At 42.9% G+C, this 20988-nt stretch overlaps 3 protein-coding genes across 4 annotated transcripts in view; 2 read left to right on the forward strand and 1 right to left on the reverse strand.

Moving 5' to 3' along the window:
- The first annotated feature begins 173 nt into the window (after positions 1 to 173).
- LOC110499537 (carboxypeptidase A1) lies at positions 174 to 4205 on the forward strand. 2 transcript variants are annotated; one of them, XM_090212320.1, is made up of 11 exons: positions 174 to 306; positions 697 to 778; positions 1166 to 1300; positions 1493 to 1597; positions 1758 to 1859; positions 1958 to 2059; positions 2475 to 2585; positions 2664 to 2754; positions 3181 to 3380; positions 3615 to 3699; positions 3815 to 4205. In XM_090212320.1, the coding sequence occupies exons 2-11, from the start codon at positions 755 to 757 to the stop codon at positions 4000 to 4002; spliced, it is 1143 nt and encodes a 380-aa protein (XP_090068446.1). In that variant the 5' UTR covers positions 174 to 306; positions 697 to 754; the 3' UTR covers positions 4003 to 4205. The 2 variants fall into 2 exon arrangements, with proteins under 2 accessions (XP_090068446.1, XP_021432350.1); XM_021576675.3 differs by having other exon boundaries at positions 219 to 418.
- A 20-nt stretch (positions 4206 to 4225) lies between these two features.
- On the reverse strand, positions 4226 to 12031 carry cep41 (centrosomal protein 41). Its single transcript, XM_021580291.3, has 11 exons — positions 11884 to 12031; positions 11199 to 11262; positions 10987 to 11034; positions 9050 to 9111; positions 8848 to 8917; positions 7759 to 7885; positions 7022 to 7191; positions 6604 to 6671; positions 6316 to 6430; positions 6015 to 6230; positions 4226 to 5329 (listed from the first exon to the last, which is right to left on the reverse strand). Exons 1-11 carry the CDS (start codon positions 11914 to 11916, stop codon positions 5202 to 5204), a joined length of 1101 nt encoding a protein of 366 aa, XP_021435966.2. The 5' UTR covers positions 11917 to 12031; the 3' UTR covers positions 4226 to 5201.
- A 14-nt stretch (positions 12032 to 12045) lies between these two features.
- Positions 12046 to 20988, forward strand: part of poc1b (POC1 centriolar protein B) — a 58646-nt gene continuing 49703 nt past the window's right edge. The window contains exons 1-10 of the mRNA XM_021576649.3: positions 12046 to 12504; positions 12972 to 13056; positions 14222 to 14393; positions 14768 to 14947; positions 16468 to 16575; positions 16829 to 16944; positions 17114 to 17247; positions 19764 to 19832; positions 20315 to 20467; positions 20656 to 20736. Of these exons, the coding sequence (XP_021432324.2) occupies positions 12490 to 12504; positions 12972 to 13056; positions 14222 to 14393; positions 14768 to 14947; positions 16468 to 16575; positions 16829 to 16944; positions 17114 to 17247; positions 19764 to 19832; positions 20315 to 20467; positions 20656 to 20736 (1113 nt within the window). The 5' untranslated portion in view covers positions 12046 to 12489. The remainder of the gene's footprint in view (positions 12505 to 12971; positions 13057 to 14221; positions 14394 to 14767; positions 14948 to 16467; positions 16576 to 16828; positions 16945 to 17113; positions 17248 to 19763; positions 19833 to 20314; positions 20468 to 20655; positions 20737 to 20988) is intronic.

Consider the following 20988-nt stretch of genomic DNA (forward strand, 5'->3'; position numbering starts at 1 on the left):
CTTTGTTGACTTATTCCTCATCTCCTTTCTTCTTCATGTGAGTATACAGTATATGCTCAAATAGACTCTCTGACTCAGTTCTCAAAAAAGGTTGCGGCGACCCTTGGGGGCATAGCTTTTACAGTGTAGGGATACAAACACAGGCGAACTAAGTAAATGGAATGGGAGGATAAGAACTAGACAATCTGGTCCATTTTCATCAAACTTCTGAGAATCTGCTCCACAAATACATACCATCAGTGTTACATCAGAGTCGTTGTGGAAAACGACAAAACACCTGAAGATAACATCAACTTACAAACCAAGGTAAAAAAGTGCTGGGCAGGGTGTGTGGCTCTACTGTATTAGGTACGATGAAGGTGCTGCTCGTCTTGGTTGCACTGTCTGTGGCCGTTATCGGCAAGGAGACCTTTGAGGGGTGAGTGATCATCAAACAGTACTGAAAAGAAAGCACTTTGTGACAACTGCTGATGTAAAAAAGGGCTTTACAAATACATTTGATTGATTGACTGATTGATTGACTGATTAAGTGATTTCAACTTGTTGTGAACAGCAGTGGTAGCTGAGCAAAGGGTAATGACATATGATTTGTTGACTGTCATAAATGGATTAAAACACCCTTTTTTTAATAAGATTCCCCGTCTCTTAATTCTAATTATTAGGGATGATAACATCGTTGTTGTAATATCTTTAAAGGCACCAGGTGCTTCGTATCACTGGGAAGGATGAGTTCCAGCACTCTCTCCTGAAGGACATGGCTGAGATGGAACATCTCCAGGTTGGGAATGATAACAGTGATCATCCTATGAGATAATGTGAATCACGTACTTCTGATAAATACAATCAAGTATCAAATATCAAGTAATCAAATATCAAGTATCAAATAAAAACAATCAAGTGTAGAATGATCAGAACAGAACCCCTCAAACTGTACAACCAGTCCATTTTCTATTTTCATCTGCATGTTCCTTTCCTCCTACCTCTCTCCTCTCTCCTCCCTTACCTCTCCTCTCTCCTCCTCCCTTCTCTCTCCTCTCTCCTCCATCCTCTTTCCTCCCTTCTCTCTCCTTTCTCCTCCATCCTCTCTCCTTCCTTCTCTCCTGCATCCTCTCTCCTTCCTCTCTCTCCTCTCTCCTTCACTCCACTCCCCTCTCTTCTGTCCCAGCTGGATGTGTGGATGGAGCCCATTGACCTCTCCACTCCTGTGGACATCAGAGTTCCCTTCACCAGCCTACAGACCGTCAAGGCCTTCCTGGAGACTGAAGACATCCCGTACTCCGTCATGATCAAGGACCTACAGGTGAAGTAGGACACCTTTCTCATCTGGGGAGGAAAGAGAGCTCATCTGCCTCTCTAAAGTCATTGTTATTCTTAAGGTAATAAGTGGACAGACTGTGGTGCCACCAAAGTTATCCCCCTGAAATCTAATCATCGTTGAATGAACCAAGGAGAGTGATCAGCAGTATGAAACCTTTTGCCCCTTGTCTCTCAGGTTATGTTGGACGAGGAGAAGGAGCAGAGGCTGAGTGCTGCACGTGCCACTGAGCCCAGAACCACAGATGACTACAACTACACCAACTACCACAACGGGGATGAGGTTAGTACCCAATCACACAGCCAAGACCACCTGTTCTTGCTTATCAGCTATTATAACGTCTGGCATAACACTGTTATAACAATAATATCAGCCCTGTTTTAAAACTTCAGTCCTCAGAGCTATTTGGTTCAAATTAAAGATGATTTCTCTCTCTCTCCAGATCTACAGTTTTCAGGACATGCTGGTGGCTGAGAACCCCAAACTGGTCAGCAAGATCGTGATTGGTCAGAGCTATGAGGGCCGCCCTCTGAATGTGCTCAAAGTAAGTCATCGTTTTTCAATACTTTTTTGGTGTTTGAACATTATCATGGATTTTCTTTGCACCTGATAAAGTTAATGCTCCCCTTCTCTCTCATATAGTTTAGCACTGGTGGCACCAACCGTCGTGGCATCTGGATTAACACTGGAATCCACTCCAGAGAATGGATCACTCAGGCTAGTGGCACCTGGTTCGCCAAGAAGGTGATCAACTTCTAGTCTCATTCTTTCCAGTCAGAGCCCCTGGGTTGGATTCCCCCACATGCTCATGAGTCACAAAGCAAACTCCTGTTTTCTGCTAAGAATAGCAATTATAGTGTAATGAAGGCTATAGGGCCCTTGGAAAAAAATGTGTTATGAAGGCTAGGGGGTCATTACAGTATATTTGCTATGCTTAAAAGCAAACTGGAGTTTGGCTTGTGACTCATGTAGAGGAATCCAACCCTAGGGCTCATGAAGGGAGTTAAGTCTCTTTATACCCATCACAGGAAATTCCGGTTCTGAATACCCACTGGGACATTCCTACACCCACAGGTTGCTGAATTGGCCCCCTTGAGCCCAGGTATTCTCTGTTCAGTATGATAATGTGCATAGATATTTCTGTTTCAATGACCACCAGATTGTGACTGACTACGGACATGACGCCCCACTCACTGCCATTCTGGACAACATGGATATCTTCCTGGAGATTGTGACCAACCCAGATGGCTACAACTACAGCCACAAAACTGTGAGTTCATTGTGTCAGAGTGAATGCGCATGGATACTTACCAAACCATTGAATATGTTGACCTTTTCTGTTCCACAGAACCGTATGTGGCGTAAGACCAGGAAGCCAAACCCTGGCTCTTCTTGTGATGGAACTGACCTCAACAGGAACTGGGATGCTGGTTTTGGAAGTAAGCTATGTCTTCTATCGGCTTCTTGAATGATGCTCGACACATTGTTTAAAATTGCATAAATTGTCCACGATACAGGTTGCCTTACGACAGCCTTTCCCCAAACCCGGTCCTGGGGAGCCCAAGGGGTGTACATTTAGTTTTTTGACCTAGCAAAACACAACTGATTCAAATGATCAACTCGTCATCAAGCTTTGATTATCTGAAACAGCTGTGTAGTGTAAGGGCCAAAAAACTAAATGTGCACTCCTTGGGATCCCCAGGATTCTGCCTTATTTAATTGTCAGGCTTAAATACATTGTTTTTTTGTTGTTGAGAAAATGATCTCCTCCCCTATGGTGACTTACAGTTTAAAGGAAGTGTGTCAATGTTGTGATTGGACTGTCCCTGGCCTGATGTTGGTTGTATTCCACTCTTTTTCCCTAGCCGCTGGCTCTAGCGGTAACCCCTGCGATCAGACTTACCGCGGGCCCAAGGCTCACTCAGAGTCTGAGGTCAAGTCCATCATGGACTTTGTCAAGTCTCATGGCAACCTGAAGGCCTTCATCGACATCCACAGCTACTCCCAGAGGCTCATGTACCCCTACGGCTACACTGCAACCACTTGCAACGACCAGAGAGAACTGGTGAGTCTGGCAGAGACAGGCTTCCTGCCTTCCCTTGGCCCTTAGCCATGTCTCAGTCATCTGTATGTGAGCTAATAATGCACTTTTATATAATCAAACAGGGTACAACTGGTTTTGCTTAAGGCCTTTGACAGGTCAATTTAAATGTACACAAAAAGGAAACGTTTTGCCATCGAAAATAAATTGTCAAAAGCTGTACAGGTCTCTTGATGTTATTTTCCATTTCACCCACAGCACGACCTGGCTAGGAAGGCCATCACTGGCCTGGCTAGCCTGTACGGAACCTCCTTCAGATACGGCAGCGTCATGACCACCATATGTAAGTGACGGGCCACTCACTTTCACTAAGTCACTGAAAATACATGAAAGGCATCTTACATCTTAGGCTCAATGCAGCCACAACGTATACAAATCATGTGCTTATCTTCCACTAGACCGAGCCAGTGGCATCAGTATTGACTGGTCCTACAACCAGGGCATCAAGTACTCCTACACCTTTGAGCTGAGAGACACCGGTCGCTATGGTTTCATCCTGCCAGCCAATCAGATCATCCCTACTGCCAAGGAGGCTTGGCTGGCTCTGATGGCCATCATGGAGCACACCAAGGACAACACCAACTAGAGGGGTCACCATGACAACTACAGTATACATTCCAGATTAACCAATTGTATATCTCTCTTTGATACGGTCATGTGAATGCCTGTGTAAAACAAAGTTATGTTTGTCTGTACTGTTGTAGATATACAGTATCTAGCTCAAGCTGATGATACCATCCAGTCCACAAGAGTGCACTAGAAACCACGTCAGTAAAATGCTCAACAAAATGACCAGAATGACATCAGAATATACATTGTGCGTTTTATTTAATATACAAAAACTAAACTGAGACCAACCAGTTTAATGGATGGAGCGTAATGACTGACAGTTCATTGTCAGGAGTAGAAACGACAGTTGTCTTGCATCTGATATACACAAACAGGCCAGACGTCAGCCTCAAAGGTATTGTACTCCTCAAAAGACCACGTTTTACAGTAAATGCACAAGACCCTGCAATTTATCTTCACCTCAAAAATCGCTGACAAAGAAAATACAACAAAGTTCACAACCTCAAAGCACAAATACTGTTTCACATTTATCGGACGTATCAAGATGTTCTCCTCGGGATAACCATGACTACCATCCCATAATGCCCTACTCCACCATGATGATGTTTCATCATAGGCTGCATGACATCACCAAATCTTATGAGAACAGACACAAACATGTAGCGCTTCTGAGCATCTCACTTCATATTATATCACAATATTCCAGGAGGAAGTTCCCCTTAGAAAATATCACATAAAAAATATTACATTTCACCTCTTAAAATAGAGAATGCCCTCAAACAACAATCATCACCTCTGGTTATTTGTAATGTACAACAAAGCATATGGGATATAATTTTAGTACCCTGCTACCAAGTGAAATGACCTTAAGTTAATGAGGGTTGATGGAGATGGACACGATCAATGGCTGACTGGTTTTTATCAATGACAGGCATCACACACACAGAGACAGCCAGAGCGCGAACTGAAGTCATTTTTAGGAAAGCAACATCTGCGAGTTTATGATAATTGAGTGCAAGGCAAATACATAAATTATCATCTTACGATCACTGATGACATTTTTTTATATTCATTGTGCAACAAATTCAAAATCAACACACCAATTGAGGACAACAGTTGGGTATTCCTGGGGGAGGGGGGGGTTTGGTTGGTGGCCCTTTCACAGAGGGGCACATGGGGGGTGGTAGTGAAATAAGACTTTATTTGGGTTAAGGGTTATTTCCACGGTCGGCTGCTCTGGGATCTGGCGGTTTCAGAGCCGGCTAAAGAGGAAGTGTGTAGACTCCGAGCGCTGGATGCTTTGGACTGGGCACTGCTGGTGGACATGCGGCTGCTGAACCGGCCTAGAAAAACGCACACACAAAGACAGTCACATCTCTAAAAAGTAACATGCTTTCAGGAAATTATTCTCTACGTCATTGTCAAGGGTGGCCAACCCTTTGAGCTAATGGGGTGTTTAGGGCTGGAACAAACACCCAGTTGGCTCCAGGCATAAGCGGTCGCTTAGGAATAGTAGAATAGACCAGGTGCAATTTTGGAATGTGTTTGTGCATCATACAGCAGTTTTTCTTGTTATGTCAATCACTGACAGTCACTAAATTAGCCAATTTTTAGATTGGTAGTTAGCTGACTAGACTATCTAAACGCAGGGCAGTGCCCTGCCCTCAGGGGCCCCCTGTTGATTTTGTTAGTCATGGTCATTCATATACCATATTACATGGCAAAACGTGTAGAATTGCAGGAAATTATGTTTAAATTGTATATTTCTATTCACCATCAAGAGGGGGGCCACTAAAATGTTGCACAAGGTGTGTGTGTGTGTGGGAGGGGGGCTACCAAAAGTCCATCCCAGCTGTTTGCTTTTTCTACATGTTATCACCATCTACTGGTAGGTTGTTGTTACTACCCAAAGCAACAGATCAGGGAGTGATGCTTTCCTGTTGGAGTCAGTTAGCTGTTGGCATAGCCTTCCCGTTGGAGTCTTAACGGTCTTTTCTGTGAGCCTGTTAGCTGTTAAATGTGTCTTACTGTTGGTGTCCGAGGGAACGAGCATCTCCTCCAAGTGTGCCTGGATGTTGGCCATGTCGTCTGAGGTGAACCTCCACTTCCTATCGGCTGGCATGAAAACCTGTCTGTGGGTATAGCGCCTTCTGCCCGCTGTCACCTTGGGAGACGGGAGGCACGATGCCGGGATGGTGCCTGTTGTCATCCCCTCTGGAAACTTCTGCGCAATCACCTTCAGGCCTGGGGGGCAGTGGAGTGTGACATTGCACTGATTCCAAAGCTTCCACTTGAGCTATTACTTGCCCACAATACAACACCAACTGACCTCCAGATAGCATGAAGAGGTTCTGGAAGCCCCGTTCACACATGGCAGTGGCTGCCTGGGCAGCTATCCTCTCATCCTCATCATATACGATGATGATCTTACCAGAAACATTTTTCTACATCAAGTCAAGATTAATGGGATCACAGTACAACAGTGAAGCAAACAAATGGATATTCAAACATGTACAGTATATGGATATTTTACTAGTGTGTTTTGGCCCATTTCAGATTGCCTGGTAATGCGAGTTATGAAATAATAATACAGTTATTTGTTTTGGTGGAAGGATACATAATCCAGCACCTCCTTGGTATAGGGATTCATTGTTCTTGAGAGGGTTGCGATGGGGAAACTGTATGCTGAGGGAAAAAAAACGTGAGATGTCACAAATACGTACAGTATTACATTGGAGTGAAAAGCCTCCTAAAACAATAGCATCAAGGACAAACAGTTAATATCCTGTCCTATAAGTTTCATAACTACTGCCACCATTTGAACTCTGGTTACAAAGTTCTGGCCAATATAATCTCAATTCTAAAAGATGATATCATGAAATAGCAATCCTGATGATGGATATCATTTCCATTTCAGATATACTATGCATTTACAAAGCCCCTGGTGGGGTAAGGCTCAGAATTCCATAAATTATATTTAGTGTCTGAAATCTATTCATTCTATGCCTGGAATTAGATTTCTATGGTCCCCCTACCGCTGATGATGTGGCACTGGTCGTACTGCTCTCTGTCCCTGACGTCCAGCAGCAGGTAGGGACAGTCTGGGTAGGGTCCATCTGGAAGCCGAGGGCTGGACACGGTTGTCAGAGTCACTGTCTTCTGACCGTTCTTATCCAGATCCAGCTCTCCCACCCCGCTTATTACACTGTAGTGAGAGTCAAAAGTGACAGGGTATACACTGGTCAGGGACACTTTCTGTATGTGAAAAAACACCAAACATTCCAACTCAAAATATTGAGAGTATATTGTGAATGACATAATTTTCATTCTATAATGTCTGTGACATTGCAATCATCAGTTACAGTATTCTGTACAATCCCAGCTCTGTCACTTTAGTCAGGCTGTGGAGGTTTAGCTTGCCAGTGAAGGTGATCTAATGCCATGGTTTTAGGGAGGCGATAGAGTTACAACCTTCTGTTCTAGTGAGAGGGCAATGGAGCTTGGACCCTAGGGAAAAAGCTGCTATCAAATATCGTACACAATGAAGGGGTAGGAGGGTTGTCGAGGGGGAGAGAACTCTGCTGGGATATTCAGATAGATGTGTGGGTTGAATGCTGAGAGGGATACAGCTGTGCCTGGGGTTGTGGTTATGTATGTGGGCTTTGAGTGAGAGTACACATCAGTGGAAGTCATTGAGAACAGGTGTGTCGTTGGTAGGGAAAATCCTGGTGTGTGTGTGTGATGCTGTTCAAAGTGGGGTGCTGGGAGTTACCTTTGAAGTGTCGACCTGGGGGAGTAGCCAGCGTCCCCTGCGTCATTGTTGTTGTCGAAAAACTGAGCAGGTGTGGGCGTAGGCAGGGGGGAACCGTTGGTCTGCTCAGACAGACGCTCCATGTCGGCTTCAGGTGGAAATAAAGCATAGTGATGTTGCTGTACAGTTACAGTACTGCCTCAATGTTCATTCAAATCAACGTTGAAGGCAACTGCAGGAAGGTCCTAAAAATTGTCAAAGACTCCAGTCACAGACTGTTCTCTCTGCTACCGCATGGCAAGCGGTACCAGTGCACCAAGTCTGGAACCCAAAGGACCCCGAACAGCTTCTATCCCCAAATAAGACTGCTAAACCAGACTGCTAAACCAGACTGCTAAAGAGCTAATCAAAATGGTTACCCGCTGCTACTACGGTCTATTATTTATCCTGTTGCCTAGTCATTTTAACCCTACCCATATGCCTAGTCATTTTAACCCTACCCATATGCCTAGTCATTTTAACCCTACCCATATGCCTAGTCATTTTAACCCTACCCATATGCCTAGTCATTTTAACCCTACCCATATGCCTAGTCATTTTAACCCTACCCATATGCCTAGTCATTTTAACCCTACATATATGCCTAGTCATTTTAACCCTACCCATATGCCTAGTCATTTTAACCCTACCCATATGCCTAGTCATTTTAACCCTACCCATATGCCTAGTCATTTTAACCCTACCCATATGCCTAGTCATTTTAACCCTACCCATATGCGCATAGCTACCTCAATTACCTCGTACCCTTGCACATTGACTTGGTAGTAGTACTCCCTGTATATAGCCATGTTATTCATTATTCACTGTGTATTTACTCCTCATGTCACTATTTCCATTTTATATATTTAACTCTGCATTGTTGAAAAAGGACACATCATTAAGCATTTCACTGTTAGTCTACACCTATTATTTACGAAGAACATTTTGATTTGACTCAGAGAGAATGAGAATTCTCAGTTAATTTAAAATGGAAACTGGGGCTCCAGATCAAATCGATAATGGTACAAAACATCAATAGCGCCCTATTTGTCCCCCCAAAAATATTCTTACCTTCCAGCCTTGGTGTTTCTCCATCACTCACACTTTCATTCAGGTCTGAAACCGATGCTACCTGAATTACCTGATTTAAAAACATTATGAGATAAAGTGATTGAATAACATGTAGGCTACTTCCATGAAAACAAAAAAGCAGATGTAACTGAGAATAAAAAACATGTCTTGGCCATCACTGACGTAATAATGTTTCACTCACCAACTGTGCAAATGTTGTAACTTTAAGCCTTTTGAAGAGTTCATCCTTTCTGTACCTGTAATCTAATCAAATACATTTTCAGTTTCTCTCAAATGAGAGCAAAAGACATGGAGAAACCCTGAGGATGTTCTCTTACAACTATCCTACAAGTACCAAGTCAATCTCAGGCCCCTCACCAGTATATCTCACCTGGGTCATGCATGTCAACCCTTTGCTCATCCTCCCCTTGTCCCAACATATCACTAAATCTCAACTCCATTGTGTCCATCTCCATAACATTACAGCTCTGGGGGAGATGGTAAGACACCTGTGCTCAATACTGGCTGCTCAGCCCTCTTTTAACATTGGCATTGGCCAAAGTGTGACCTGACTATCACACCATCCTCTGTCTCTGTTGGCACCCGCACAATGTAGCCTAATACCTCCTACATCAGCCCTGACAGATAAATTATTGTGAACAACACAATCACCCACTGCCGAATGAAGGAATCAGTGTTGCTTATCCCTGAGAAATCAGAAAAGCCAGAAACAAAATGGCCACAACAGACAAAGTGCTTATTCTCTCAGATATCCCCAGTCACCAGGTTGTAAAATATCAGCAGGACATGGCGGCAGGGTAGCCTAGTGGTTAGAGCGTTGGACTAATAACCGGAAGGTTGCGAGTTCAAACCCCCGAGCTGACAAGGTACAAATCTGTCGTTCTGCCCCTGAACAGGCAGTTAACCCACTGTTCCCAGGCCGTCATTGAAAATAAGAATTTGTTCTTAACTGACTTGCCTGGTTAAATAAAGGTAAAATAAAATAAAAATTCTCCGGGTTACCCATGAAAGTGCATGAAGTAAAACACCTGTCCACACTGTCCACTGCTCCTTTTATATAGGGACAAAATGCAGGTACACCTGTTTGGCAATATTGAACTGGAGCTAAAAAACAATTGTGACAGTCATGTTGTAGATTTCAGCCAATACAAGCCTAATGAGGCCCCCTGCGCCTTGTTGAGAAATCTCACCTCTCAAGAGACCCACCGGACAAAGAAATAATTTCAATGTCTTGTTTTGATTAACATTTGATTGAGTTGTCAACTAACTTGAATTAAACGTAAAATTAACAAAACATTTCATTCACCATGTCATTGGATTTAGGTTAAAAGTTGGCTGTTAAAAAGACCCTTACGTTGATTACTTTTTGCAAATCCAAATCAGTTTCCATGTTGATTCAACATCATGACATTTAATTTTTTTGTTGAAATTACATGGAAACAAACAGATTTTGCCCAGTGGGGAGTTGAATGGCGAAGAGTGTGGGCGGACTGGAGTTCTGACTACATCGAGTAGCTGTCAGTCGATACTTGTAAAATCTTAAACACTTACATACCTATGTTTGTTTTGTGTAAAGTCGGGCCTTTCTTGGAAAACTTTTGTGAAATACAACCATCGCCTGTTTCAACATATTCGTTGCTCTAATATGGCACCAAAACTTGTGATAAAAAAGTATGGATTTCCAGAAACAAAGAAAGGCCCGACTTTACTCAGGACAAACATAGGAACACGGTAAGATTTTAAATGTTTACAAGTATCGACTGACAGCGGCTCGATGTAGTTGGAACTCCAGTCCGCCCACACTTGTCGCCATTCAACTCCCTTTTAATTGTACATTTTAATTTTATTTAACTAGGCAAGTCAGTTAAGAACAAATTCTTATTTACAATGGCGGCCTACCCCGGCCAAACCCTCCCCTAACTCGGACAACGCTGGGCCAATTATGCGCCGCCCTATGGCACTCCCGATCATGGCCGGTTGTGATACAACCCAGGATCGAACCAGGGTGACGTATCTAGTACTGCGATGCAGTGCCTTAGACCGCTGCACCACTCGGAAGTTAAGATTTCTTAACCGCCCTGACCCAATCTCAAAAGTCTGTAATGAAATGTAACTTACTTTTCTTTATCTCCTCCAGCCTCTCCACATACTTCGTCAGGCTGCATCCTTTCAAATGACAACAGGTTTCACAACATTGAAGATAAGCAAAGATTATGTATACATCAATACGATCTACTGATAAATGTCAATAAATATGATGCATCTCTGAGTCCTTTGGCACTGGTAGCCAATGCAAGAACACTTGAATAACCTGTGTTGTGGAATAATACCTGTGTCAAGCCTTGTCCTCACATGTTGATATTTGGGGTTCTGAGGTATTCTCCTTTTCATGTACTGTGAGATGGGGAATACACAAACATTTGTGATTTGCTGTGTTGTCATGGTAGCTACTTCCTTTTTTACCAAGCTGTTGAAAACATTAAGCACATTACATTACCCATTGAGATAGGATTTCTCCAGTGAGCCTACATAAAGGCCTAGCTAACTCTAGTTAGCAATGTCTCCCACTGGACAAAGCAGCCCTTTCAGCAGCTGAACTGTTCTGTCATAGTCATACCAAATATTCCTTGTTTTATCCGTGGTCATACCCTTCCATGTTTATGAAAGGTGTCTGTCAAGTCAACCCAGGAAATTAGCTAACATGAGCTCATTAAAAAGACACGTTTTGGAAGCATAACGTGCTAACGTTAGCTAGCTACAGTAGTTAGCTAATTTGATGACCGAAGATCTAACGTTAGCTAGCTATGATGGCTAAAATAGTTACGTAACGTTTTCCTCAATCAACTAATTTAACTAGCTAATATCGTTACAAACAGCAGAAGGGGTTAACGTTACTGCTCAACAGAAACACTGTTGGCTTGGCAATGCCTTGATAGCTAACAGCACCATTGCCACCCACCAACCTGGGCTGTTACATGTACAACTCGCTAAAAAACTATAGCTAGCTATATTTACCTCCGTGTTGCCGATACTGCTCTTTGTCGACATATTTTCAAACGGAATAGAGAAAAACCAAACCCAAAGTTCCAAGTTTAACAAACTTGGCGCTGATTGAGCCGAGAGCAACCATTGACCAATCAATGACGCTGTTTTAACGATGTCGGTTTCTACCGTTCCACAGTTTGATGTAGTTGCGTAGCAGCAGAATACGCTTAACTCCTCCCTGGTTGTTTCTTTTTTCTCGCGGCTGTTGCTCTAGCAAATGTGCGGCATGTCTCTCCTAAATACAGAGTTGCTAGTTCTTATTACAGCTCAGTGGTTGCTAGTAGCAATTAACTAACAACAACTTCACTCATATTTAGCTGATTTAACCAAGGCTTCTGTGGAATTGATTAAGGTTAACTGCATGAGCCAAAGTCGTGTTTGTATGTTGATAAAAGTTGGCTGATTAGCGTATCGGCGCTCGACTAGCAAAGTCTGAGGAATTGGGCGTGCACTATGTTTTTCACTTTGACTGGCAGACAGATGGAAGTCATGAGTTGGATGCACCAACTTTCCCAGCTAATCTTTCAAAAATCAAATGCACCGCAAATGTAAGGATTATCGTAATCAATGTATTAAATGGCATCAGTTATGGTAAGTGTGCTGTTTACTTTGGTATTATATCGGTGGCGCGAGCTAACTAAAGCTTGACTGCCCTTCCGATAAGCATGCTAGCTAGTTATCTGAAAGGTAGTTAGCTAATAGGATTTAACTAGCTGTCTAGTATCTTATCTTGGTTGTTGGATAGGCAGTATTGGCATGTCATCAGCCGAGTTTATCCAGAGCTTTAATTAGAAATTACTCAAAGTTACTTGCAGTAGCTAATTAATTGGGCTACCATTTCGAAAAAATACTGATTGTCTGTAATGCATAACTAATTAAAGTCAAGTCGCATTCGAAGTAGTTTCCTTAAACCTAAAGCATGCAACCTAACTCAACCTAACTAGTACATTTAGCTAACACAATTTTAGTGGTATAGTATGGCATTCAATGTTTTCTCATACTTGGCAACTTTGGCATGCCAGCCATACCTGACCCTGTGGTGAACTCTGTCATTGCAGGAGGACCCCACCCTCGAGCGACACTTCAAGGGCCACAAAGATGCTGTCACCTGTGCAGACTTCAATTCCAAACACAAACAGCTGGGTATAGATCCACAACACACCACAAATCCCTATTGCATCATGTCTTTACTTAGCCTACTAACCAGTCTGTTTCTGCTCCCTTACCAGCTCCTTATTGAATTGTCATGTTTGGCTTCACAATTTATTTATTTTTTATTTTTTTATTTCACCTTTATTTAACCAGGTAGGCAAGTTGAGAACAAGTTCTCATTTACAATTGCGACCTGGCCAAGATAAAGCAAAGCAGTTCGACACATACAACGACACAGAGTTACACATGGAGTAAAACAAACATACAGTCAATAATACAGTATAAACAAGTCTATATACGATGTGAGCAAATGAGGTGAGATAAGGGAGGTAAAGGCAAAAAGGCTATGGTGGCAAAGTAGATACAATATAGCAAGTAAAACACTGGAATGGTAGATTTGCAATGGGAGAATGTGCAAAGTAGAAATAAAAATAATGGGGGTGCAAAGGAGCAAAATAAATAAATTACAGTAGGGAAAGAGGTAGTTGTTTGGGCTAAATTATAGGTGGGCTATGTACAGGTGCAGTAATCTGTGAGCTGCTCTGACAGTTGGTGCTTAAAGCTAGTGAGGGAGATAAGTGTTTCCAGTTTCAGAGATTTTTGTAGTTTGTTCCAGTCATTGGCAGCAGAGAACTGGAAGGAGAGGCGGCCAAAGAAATAATTGGTTTTGGGGGTGACTAGAGAGATATACCTGCTGGAGCGTGTGCTACAGGTGGGAGATGCAATGGTGACCAGCGAGCTGAGATAAGGGGGGACTTTACCTAGCAGGGTCTTGTAGATGACATGGAGCCAGTGGGTTTGGCGACGAGTATGAAGCGAGGACCAGCCAACGAGAGCGTACAGGTCGCAATGGTGGGTAGTATATGGGGCTTTGGTGACAAAATGGATTGCACTGTGATAGACTGCATCCAATTTGTTGAGTAGGGTATTGGAGGCTATTTTGTAAATGACATTGCCAAAGTCGAGGATTGGTAGGATGGTCAGTTTTACAAGGGTATGTTTGGCAGCATGAGTGAAGGATGCTTTGTTTTGTGAAATAGGATGAGTTGGCAAGAACAGAAACAGAGCTGGGACCAGGCTAGTCTTAACTATCTGGAAATATATATAATTCATTCTCATCTCATGTTCATTGTGTTTCCATCCATGTTCCTCTCAGCCTCAGGGTCTGCAGATAAGACCCTGATGATTTGGAATCTGAACCCTAAGGCCAGGGCGTTCCGTTTTTTTGGACACAAAGATATCATCACAGGGGTCCAGTTCTCCCCTGCAGGAGATCTGGTCGTCTCTGCATCCCAGGACAAGACTGTACGGCTGTGGACGCCCAGCATGTGAGTGGAGAGAGAAGCACCTGATATCCCGGGGATCGAACTCAATATCCTGGTGTTGCAAGAGCCATGTTCTACCAACTGAGCAACAGAGGACCACACCCACACCTGGCTTTAGATGCCACTTTCATGCAGTCTCTGACAGTTGTCATTAAGATCGCAACAACCTTTAGCTAGTACCTAGACTAGCCAACTTCATTGACATTTGAACAACCTGAGATATTGTATTCTGTAGCTAGTGCCTACCTAACTTTAATGTCTCCTCGCACAGCATTGAACATTACCTACTAAATTCACCTTAGTGTATTGCTTTTAGATGTTTGTTACCCATATTTCCCTCTCTGAGCACTTCTCTTTCTTTCTTGTGTGTTTTTCAGTAAAGGAGAGTCGATGGTGTTCAAAGCCCACACGGCTACAGTACGCAGTGTCAGCTTTTCTCACGACGGCCAGAGGCTAGTGACTGCGTCAGACGACAAGTCTGTCAAGGTGTGGAGTGTCCACAGACAACGTTTTGTCTACTCACTCAACCAGCACACCAACTGGGTCCGCTGCGCCAGGTACTGAACCAACAACTGTCTGTATGTGTTTGTGGTTGGTTTACACAATAAAGTAGGGCTATAACGATTCATCGATATGCATCGGTCTGCGGGACCCCATACTGACCTAAATGTAGCATTCATTGGTCAGAAAATCGGCTCAAACGTTATAAATTTTCAGTTCACTGAGGCGTTTTTAGCAGGCTCTCTGTGTTTAGTGATGGCTGTTTAACAGTCTGATGGCCTTGAGATAGAAGCTGTTTTTCAATCTCTTTGTCCCAGCTTTGATGCACCTGTGCTGACCTCGCCTTTTGGATTGTATCAGGGTGCACTGGCAGTGGCTCGGGTGGTTGTTGTCCTTGATGATCTGTTTGGCCTTCCTGTGACATTGGGTGTGATATGTGTCCTAGAGGGCAGGTAGTTTGCCCCCGGTGATGCGTTGTGCAGACCGCACCACCCTCTGGAGAGCCCTGCGTTTATGGGCGGTGCAGTTGCCATACCAGGCGGTGATGCAGCCTGACAGGATGCTCTCAATTGTGCATCTGTAAAGGTTTGAGGGTTTTTGATGACAAGCCACATTTCTTCATCCTCCTGAGGTTGAAGAGGCGCTCCTGTGCCTTCTTCACTACACTGTCTGTGTGGGTGGACCATTTCAGATTGTCTGTGAGGTGTAAGCTGAGGAACTTAACTTTACATCATCTCCGCTGCTTTCCCGTCGATGTGGATGGGGGGGTGCTCCCTCTGCTGTTTCCTGAAGTCCATGATCATCTCCTTTGTTCTGTTGATGTTGAGTGAGAGACAAAAAGCAAACATTGCCCCCCCCCCCCCTCCACTAACTTTTAATGGGGTGGTTTGCTGCCCAGTTTCCTTTATGGCTCTGCTTAGGTGCCTACATACACCATATAGATAAATATAATATATATATATACACACACACACACACACACACACACACACACACACACACACACACAGGTGAGCTTGGACAGATCTGCATCGATTTGTTCCTCTAATCACAAGGAATAGTTTCAAACTGAAAACTTATGGTATCGGAGCCCCATGCGTCTAGATGTGTATCAAATCGGCTTGAAAGGGGAAGATCTCTTCCAGAAAGTTTATGTATGTAACTTTGTAAGTGATGCGGCCACACTGGGATTTGAACCCTGCAGTCCCTAAAGGGGGAAACAGATTGGACATTTTCCATATTCCAAAAATGTTGCTCACCATATGTTTCCTGCAGTGGGACAACAGAGAACCATGAGAACTAGTCATGATACTCAGTCATGGTACTAAAAGTGCTGAAAACATATTGGTTCTTTATTTAAGAAGATGGTGAACAAGCTATGAAGGACAAATACTGCGAGTTTTGTTGCAGGTACAGCCAACTAGCGCAAAATTAATATTGCAATATTGTCAAACTATATGATATACCCTCAAATAATATCCCGAAATGTAACTGATTCGACATCATTTTTTCTCCTCCATCACAACTGATGGAGATTGTGTTGGTCTGTCTGCGCTATAACTGTTTTGTCATTCAGGTTTTCTCCTGACGGCCGTCTAATTGCCTCCTGTGGTGACGACCGCACAGTGCGACTGTGGGACACCGCCACCAAACAGTGCATCAACTGCTTCACAGAGTATGGAGGGTAAGAAATATACTTATTTTATATATTTGAAGGCTGTGCTAAACCTGTTATTGTTTTATTTGGCTTTTGTAATAAAATAAAGTCAGTTTATGCTGATGTAACATGACTGTCTATCGGGGGGAGGGGAGTCTAACCACTTTTAAGGGTTTTCTACATGACCACTTGGTGGTGCTGTTGTATTGCATTTTATATTTGGAACCACCTAACATGGTTGACACCTTTAAGTAGTAGCCTATTCCCTCCACCTTCCTAGATCAGCAACATTTGTAGACTTCAACACCAGTGGCACCTGCATAGCATCCTCAGGAGTAGACAACACGCTGAAGATCTGGGACATACGGACAAACAAACTGCTCCAGCATTACCAAGGTAACAAGCTTTTAAAGGCTTAAGAATTCTACTGAATGACAGCCTGGTTGCCCAACATTTTTCTATTTTAGAGTGTACTTTACTAGAAACACACCTGGCAACCAATCTTCCTGTATTAGAGAGGCCAGGTTCAATGTCTGCACACACAAACCTCTGTTTTTGGTATCAGTCCACAGTGCAGGGATCAATTGCTTTTCCTTCCACCCGTCTGGAAACTATATGATCAGTGGCTCCAGTGACAGCACAGTGAAGATCCTGGACCTGCTGGAGGGACGCCTCATCTACACCCTCCACGGACACAAGGTAATGCTTAGGCCACACTTAGGACCACGCTAAGGCTGTTCTTTATGCTACAGTATGTGGACACGCCCATCTGAAAAGAACAAGAAGGCCCGTACACTGTTTATGCTCCCAATTCACCTCTTTAGTCACTACGTTTCGATCCGAAACGGATCTTCATCAGGTCAAACAGACTGCGTGCTCACATCCCCAAATATACGCTTTTGACCTCACATGACCATTACGCACATGACGCTTGTTGGGTGTGGAAACAATGCAATTCACTTTTGCACATAGTCAATCTATAATTAATCACACAGGTACATATGGTCATATGGGTCCAAGTTTAAACCAAGGCAACAGTTAAACCCCCCCCACCAAAAAAACTAGATTACTCTGGAAGCTCGATACCAGTGTACTGCTCTGAGAGCTGATATTGTGATGAGCCTCCATGATTATGCACAGGCTTTCTCTAATTAAGAGTCCTGATTAGAGGTCAACCGATTAATCGGAATGGCCGATTTCAAGTTTTCATAACCATCGGTAATCTGCATTTTTGGACACCGATCATGGCCGATTGCACTCCACGAGGAGACTGCGTGGCAGGCTGACTACCTGTTATGCGAGTGCAGTAAGGAGCCAAGGTAAGGTGCTAGCTAGCATTAAACTTATCTTATAACAAACAATCAATCTTAACATAATCACAAGTAAACTACACATGGTTGACGATATTACTAGTTTATCTAGCTTGTCTTGCGTTGCATGTAATTGATGCGGTGCCTATTAATTTATCATTGAATCACAGCCTACTTCGCAAAAAGGGTGATTTAACAAAAGCTCATTTGCAAAAAAAGCACAATCTTTGCACGAATATACCTAACCATAAACATCAATGCCTTTCTTAAAATCAATACACAGAAGTATATATTTTTAAACCTGCATATTTAGTTAAAAGAAATTCATGTTCGCAAGCGATATTAAACTAGGGAAATTGTGTCTCTTCTCTTGCATTCTGTGCAACAGAGTCAGGGTATATGCAACAGTTTGGGCTGCCTGGCTTGTTTGCGAACTAATTTGCCAGAATTTTACATAATTATGACATAACATTGAAGGTTGTGCAATGTAACAAGAATATTTAGACTTAGGGATGCCACCCGTTAGATAAAATACGGAACGGTTCTGTATTTCACTGAAAGAATAAATATTTTATTTTCAAAATTATAGTTTCCGGATTTGAACATATTAATCACCTAAGGCTTGTATTTCTGTGCTATTATAATTAAGTCTATGATTTGATAGAGTAGTCTGGCTGAGCGGTGGTAGGCAGCAGCTCGTAAGCATTCATTCAAACAGAACTTTACTGGGTTAGACAGCAGCTCTTCGCTGTGCTTCAAGCATTGCGCTGTTTATGACTTCAAGCCTATCATCTCCCGCGATTAGGCTGGTGTAGCCGATGTGTTCCTGGTTCGAGCCCAGGTAGGAGCGAGGAGAGGGACGGAAGCTATACTGTTACACTGGCAATACTAAAGTACCTATTAGAACATCCAATAGTGAAAGGTATATGAAATACAAATGGTATAGAGAGAAAGTCCTATAATTACGACAACCTGAAACTTCTTACCTGGGAATATTGAAGACTCATGTTTAAAGGAACCACCAGCTTTCATATGTTCTCATGTTCTGAGCAAGGAACTTAAACATTAGCTTTTTTACATGGCACATATTGCACTTTTACTTTCTTCTCCAACACTTTGTTTTTGCATTATTTAAACCAAATTGAACATGTTTCATTATTTATTTGAGACTAAATAGATTTTATTGATATATTATATTAAGTTAAAATAATTGTTCATTGTTCATTCAGTATTGTTGTAATTGTCATTATTACAAATAAAAAATATATATATATATAAAAATAAATCGTCCGATTAATCCGTATCAGCTTTTTTTGGGGGGCGTTGAAAAATCATAATTGGTCGACCTCTAGTCCTGATTTTACTCCTTGTTTTGCTATCCATGTTTTCAGAGCTCATTTAGTTTTTCCTATATAGCATAGACCACAAATACACTTGTTCCAGTATACCACGTCTTCTGTGGAACACGGAATGATGCCAAAGATAATTCTTGATGACCAATCCTTTATGTGCATCAGTGATTTAATTAAAGTGAATTGTTTCCACACCCACCATGTGTTGTGTGTGTGTAATGGTCATGTGAGGGGGGCTGTGAGCACTCGACCTGACAAAGATCCGCTTTGGAAATATAGTCAGTAAAGCAGTGAATTGGGAACGTATACGGTGTGCAAGTCTTCCTGTTCTTTACTGGCATTCTTTATTAGCCCAGAACCTGAGGATGTGTGTATGATCACACACATTTCTATAGACATACCCATCTGAACTATAGAAATAGAATTGCTATATTATTATTAGTAATTAAAATTCTATGATCTGAACATCTGAAGCAAGGAGCTGTCATGGTCTCTAGTCTTATCTGATGTTGTAGTGTCTGATTTGAAGTGTTCTAGTTGTTTTGACTCCTAGGGTCCTGTCCTGGCTGTGGCCTTCTCCAGGGGAGGAGACTTCTTTGCCTCAGGGGGTTGTGATGCTCAGGTGGGTGGACTAACTGTGTTCATGGTATGAAGGGAAGCAGATAGCTCAGTAGGGAACACCAGCAAAATATTTTTCTGCATAATCTAAATCTGATCAGTCTTCTTATTGGAAAAATGAAGGTAGTCTGTCCGGAGTATACAGAGATCTACTATCATATTCTCCCATCGTCCGGGTTAGGGGAAGGTTTGGCCGGGGTAGGCTGTCATTGTGAATAAGAATTTGTTCTTAACTGATTTAGTTAAATAAAAAATCTACTTATTTGCAATGATGAGCTGGTTTCCTGCCCTAATGGCTCACATCTATCAACATTTACATTTGTCATTTAGCAGAGCCATTTACAGGAACAATCAGGGTTAAGTTCCTTGCTCAAGGGCACATCGGCAGATTTTTAACCTAGTCTGCTTGGGGATTAGAAAACCAGCGACCTTTCGGCTCAACGACCTTCCAACGCTCTTAACCGCGAGGCTACCTACCGCCCCCAGGTTTTAATGTGGAAGACCAACTTTGATTCTTTTGACTACCGTGAGGTCCTGAGCAGACACAGCCAGCGGGTCAGCCCCGACCCCCCTCCTCACCTGACAGACATCTACCCTCGAGGACCACACCTCCACTCCGCCCAGTCTGGGGCTATAGAGGTCAGAGGGCAACACAGACATAACAACACATGGATAAACACAATCATCTTCTCACTGACTTCACATTTGATTCAGACATGTAAAATTCATATTCCTATAAATGCATCCATAATGCATTGCATACATGTGGTGTTTGTATTCCAAATGTTTCACACTGTTGTGACCATTGTTCTCCTCCCTCCCCATAGATCAGTCCCATGGTGGCAGACACCCAGACCACTGCCCCGGCTGTCATAGAGGTGGGCCAGACCCTCTACACAGCCACTACGGTAAGAACCCTTCTACCCACCAGCACGATCTCCCTCACAGCCAATCAGCACAGTCAGATGTCCGTTTCATATGGCTATAACTGATTCATCTTCAGTAGGCTTGAAACCAAAGGAACTGCTCCAAAACTGTGTGAAACAGGGTCTTTTCCAATAAGAAACAGTTTTAATTTGCCTTTACTGTGTGCCCTAATGAACAAGTCCTTGGATTGTGTGTGTGTGTGTGTGTGTGTGTGTGTGTGTGTGTGTGTGTTC

Source organism: Oncorhynchus mykiss, chromosome 2, assembly GCF_057628025.1.
Source record: "Oncorhynchus mykiss isolate SJ-2025 chromosome 2, ASM5762802v1, whole genome shotgun sequence".
In the NCBI taxonomy this organism is placed as follows: Eukaryota; Metazoa; Chordata; class Actinopteri; order Salmoniformes; family Salmonidae; genus Oncorhynchus; species Oncorhynchus mykiss.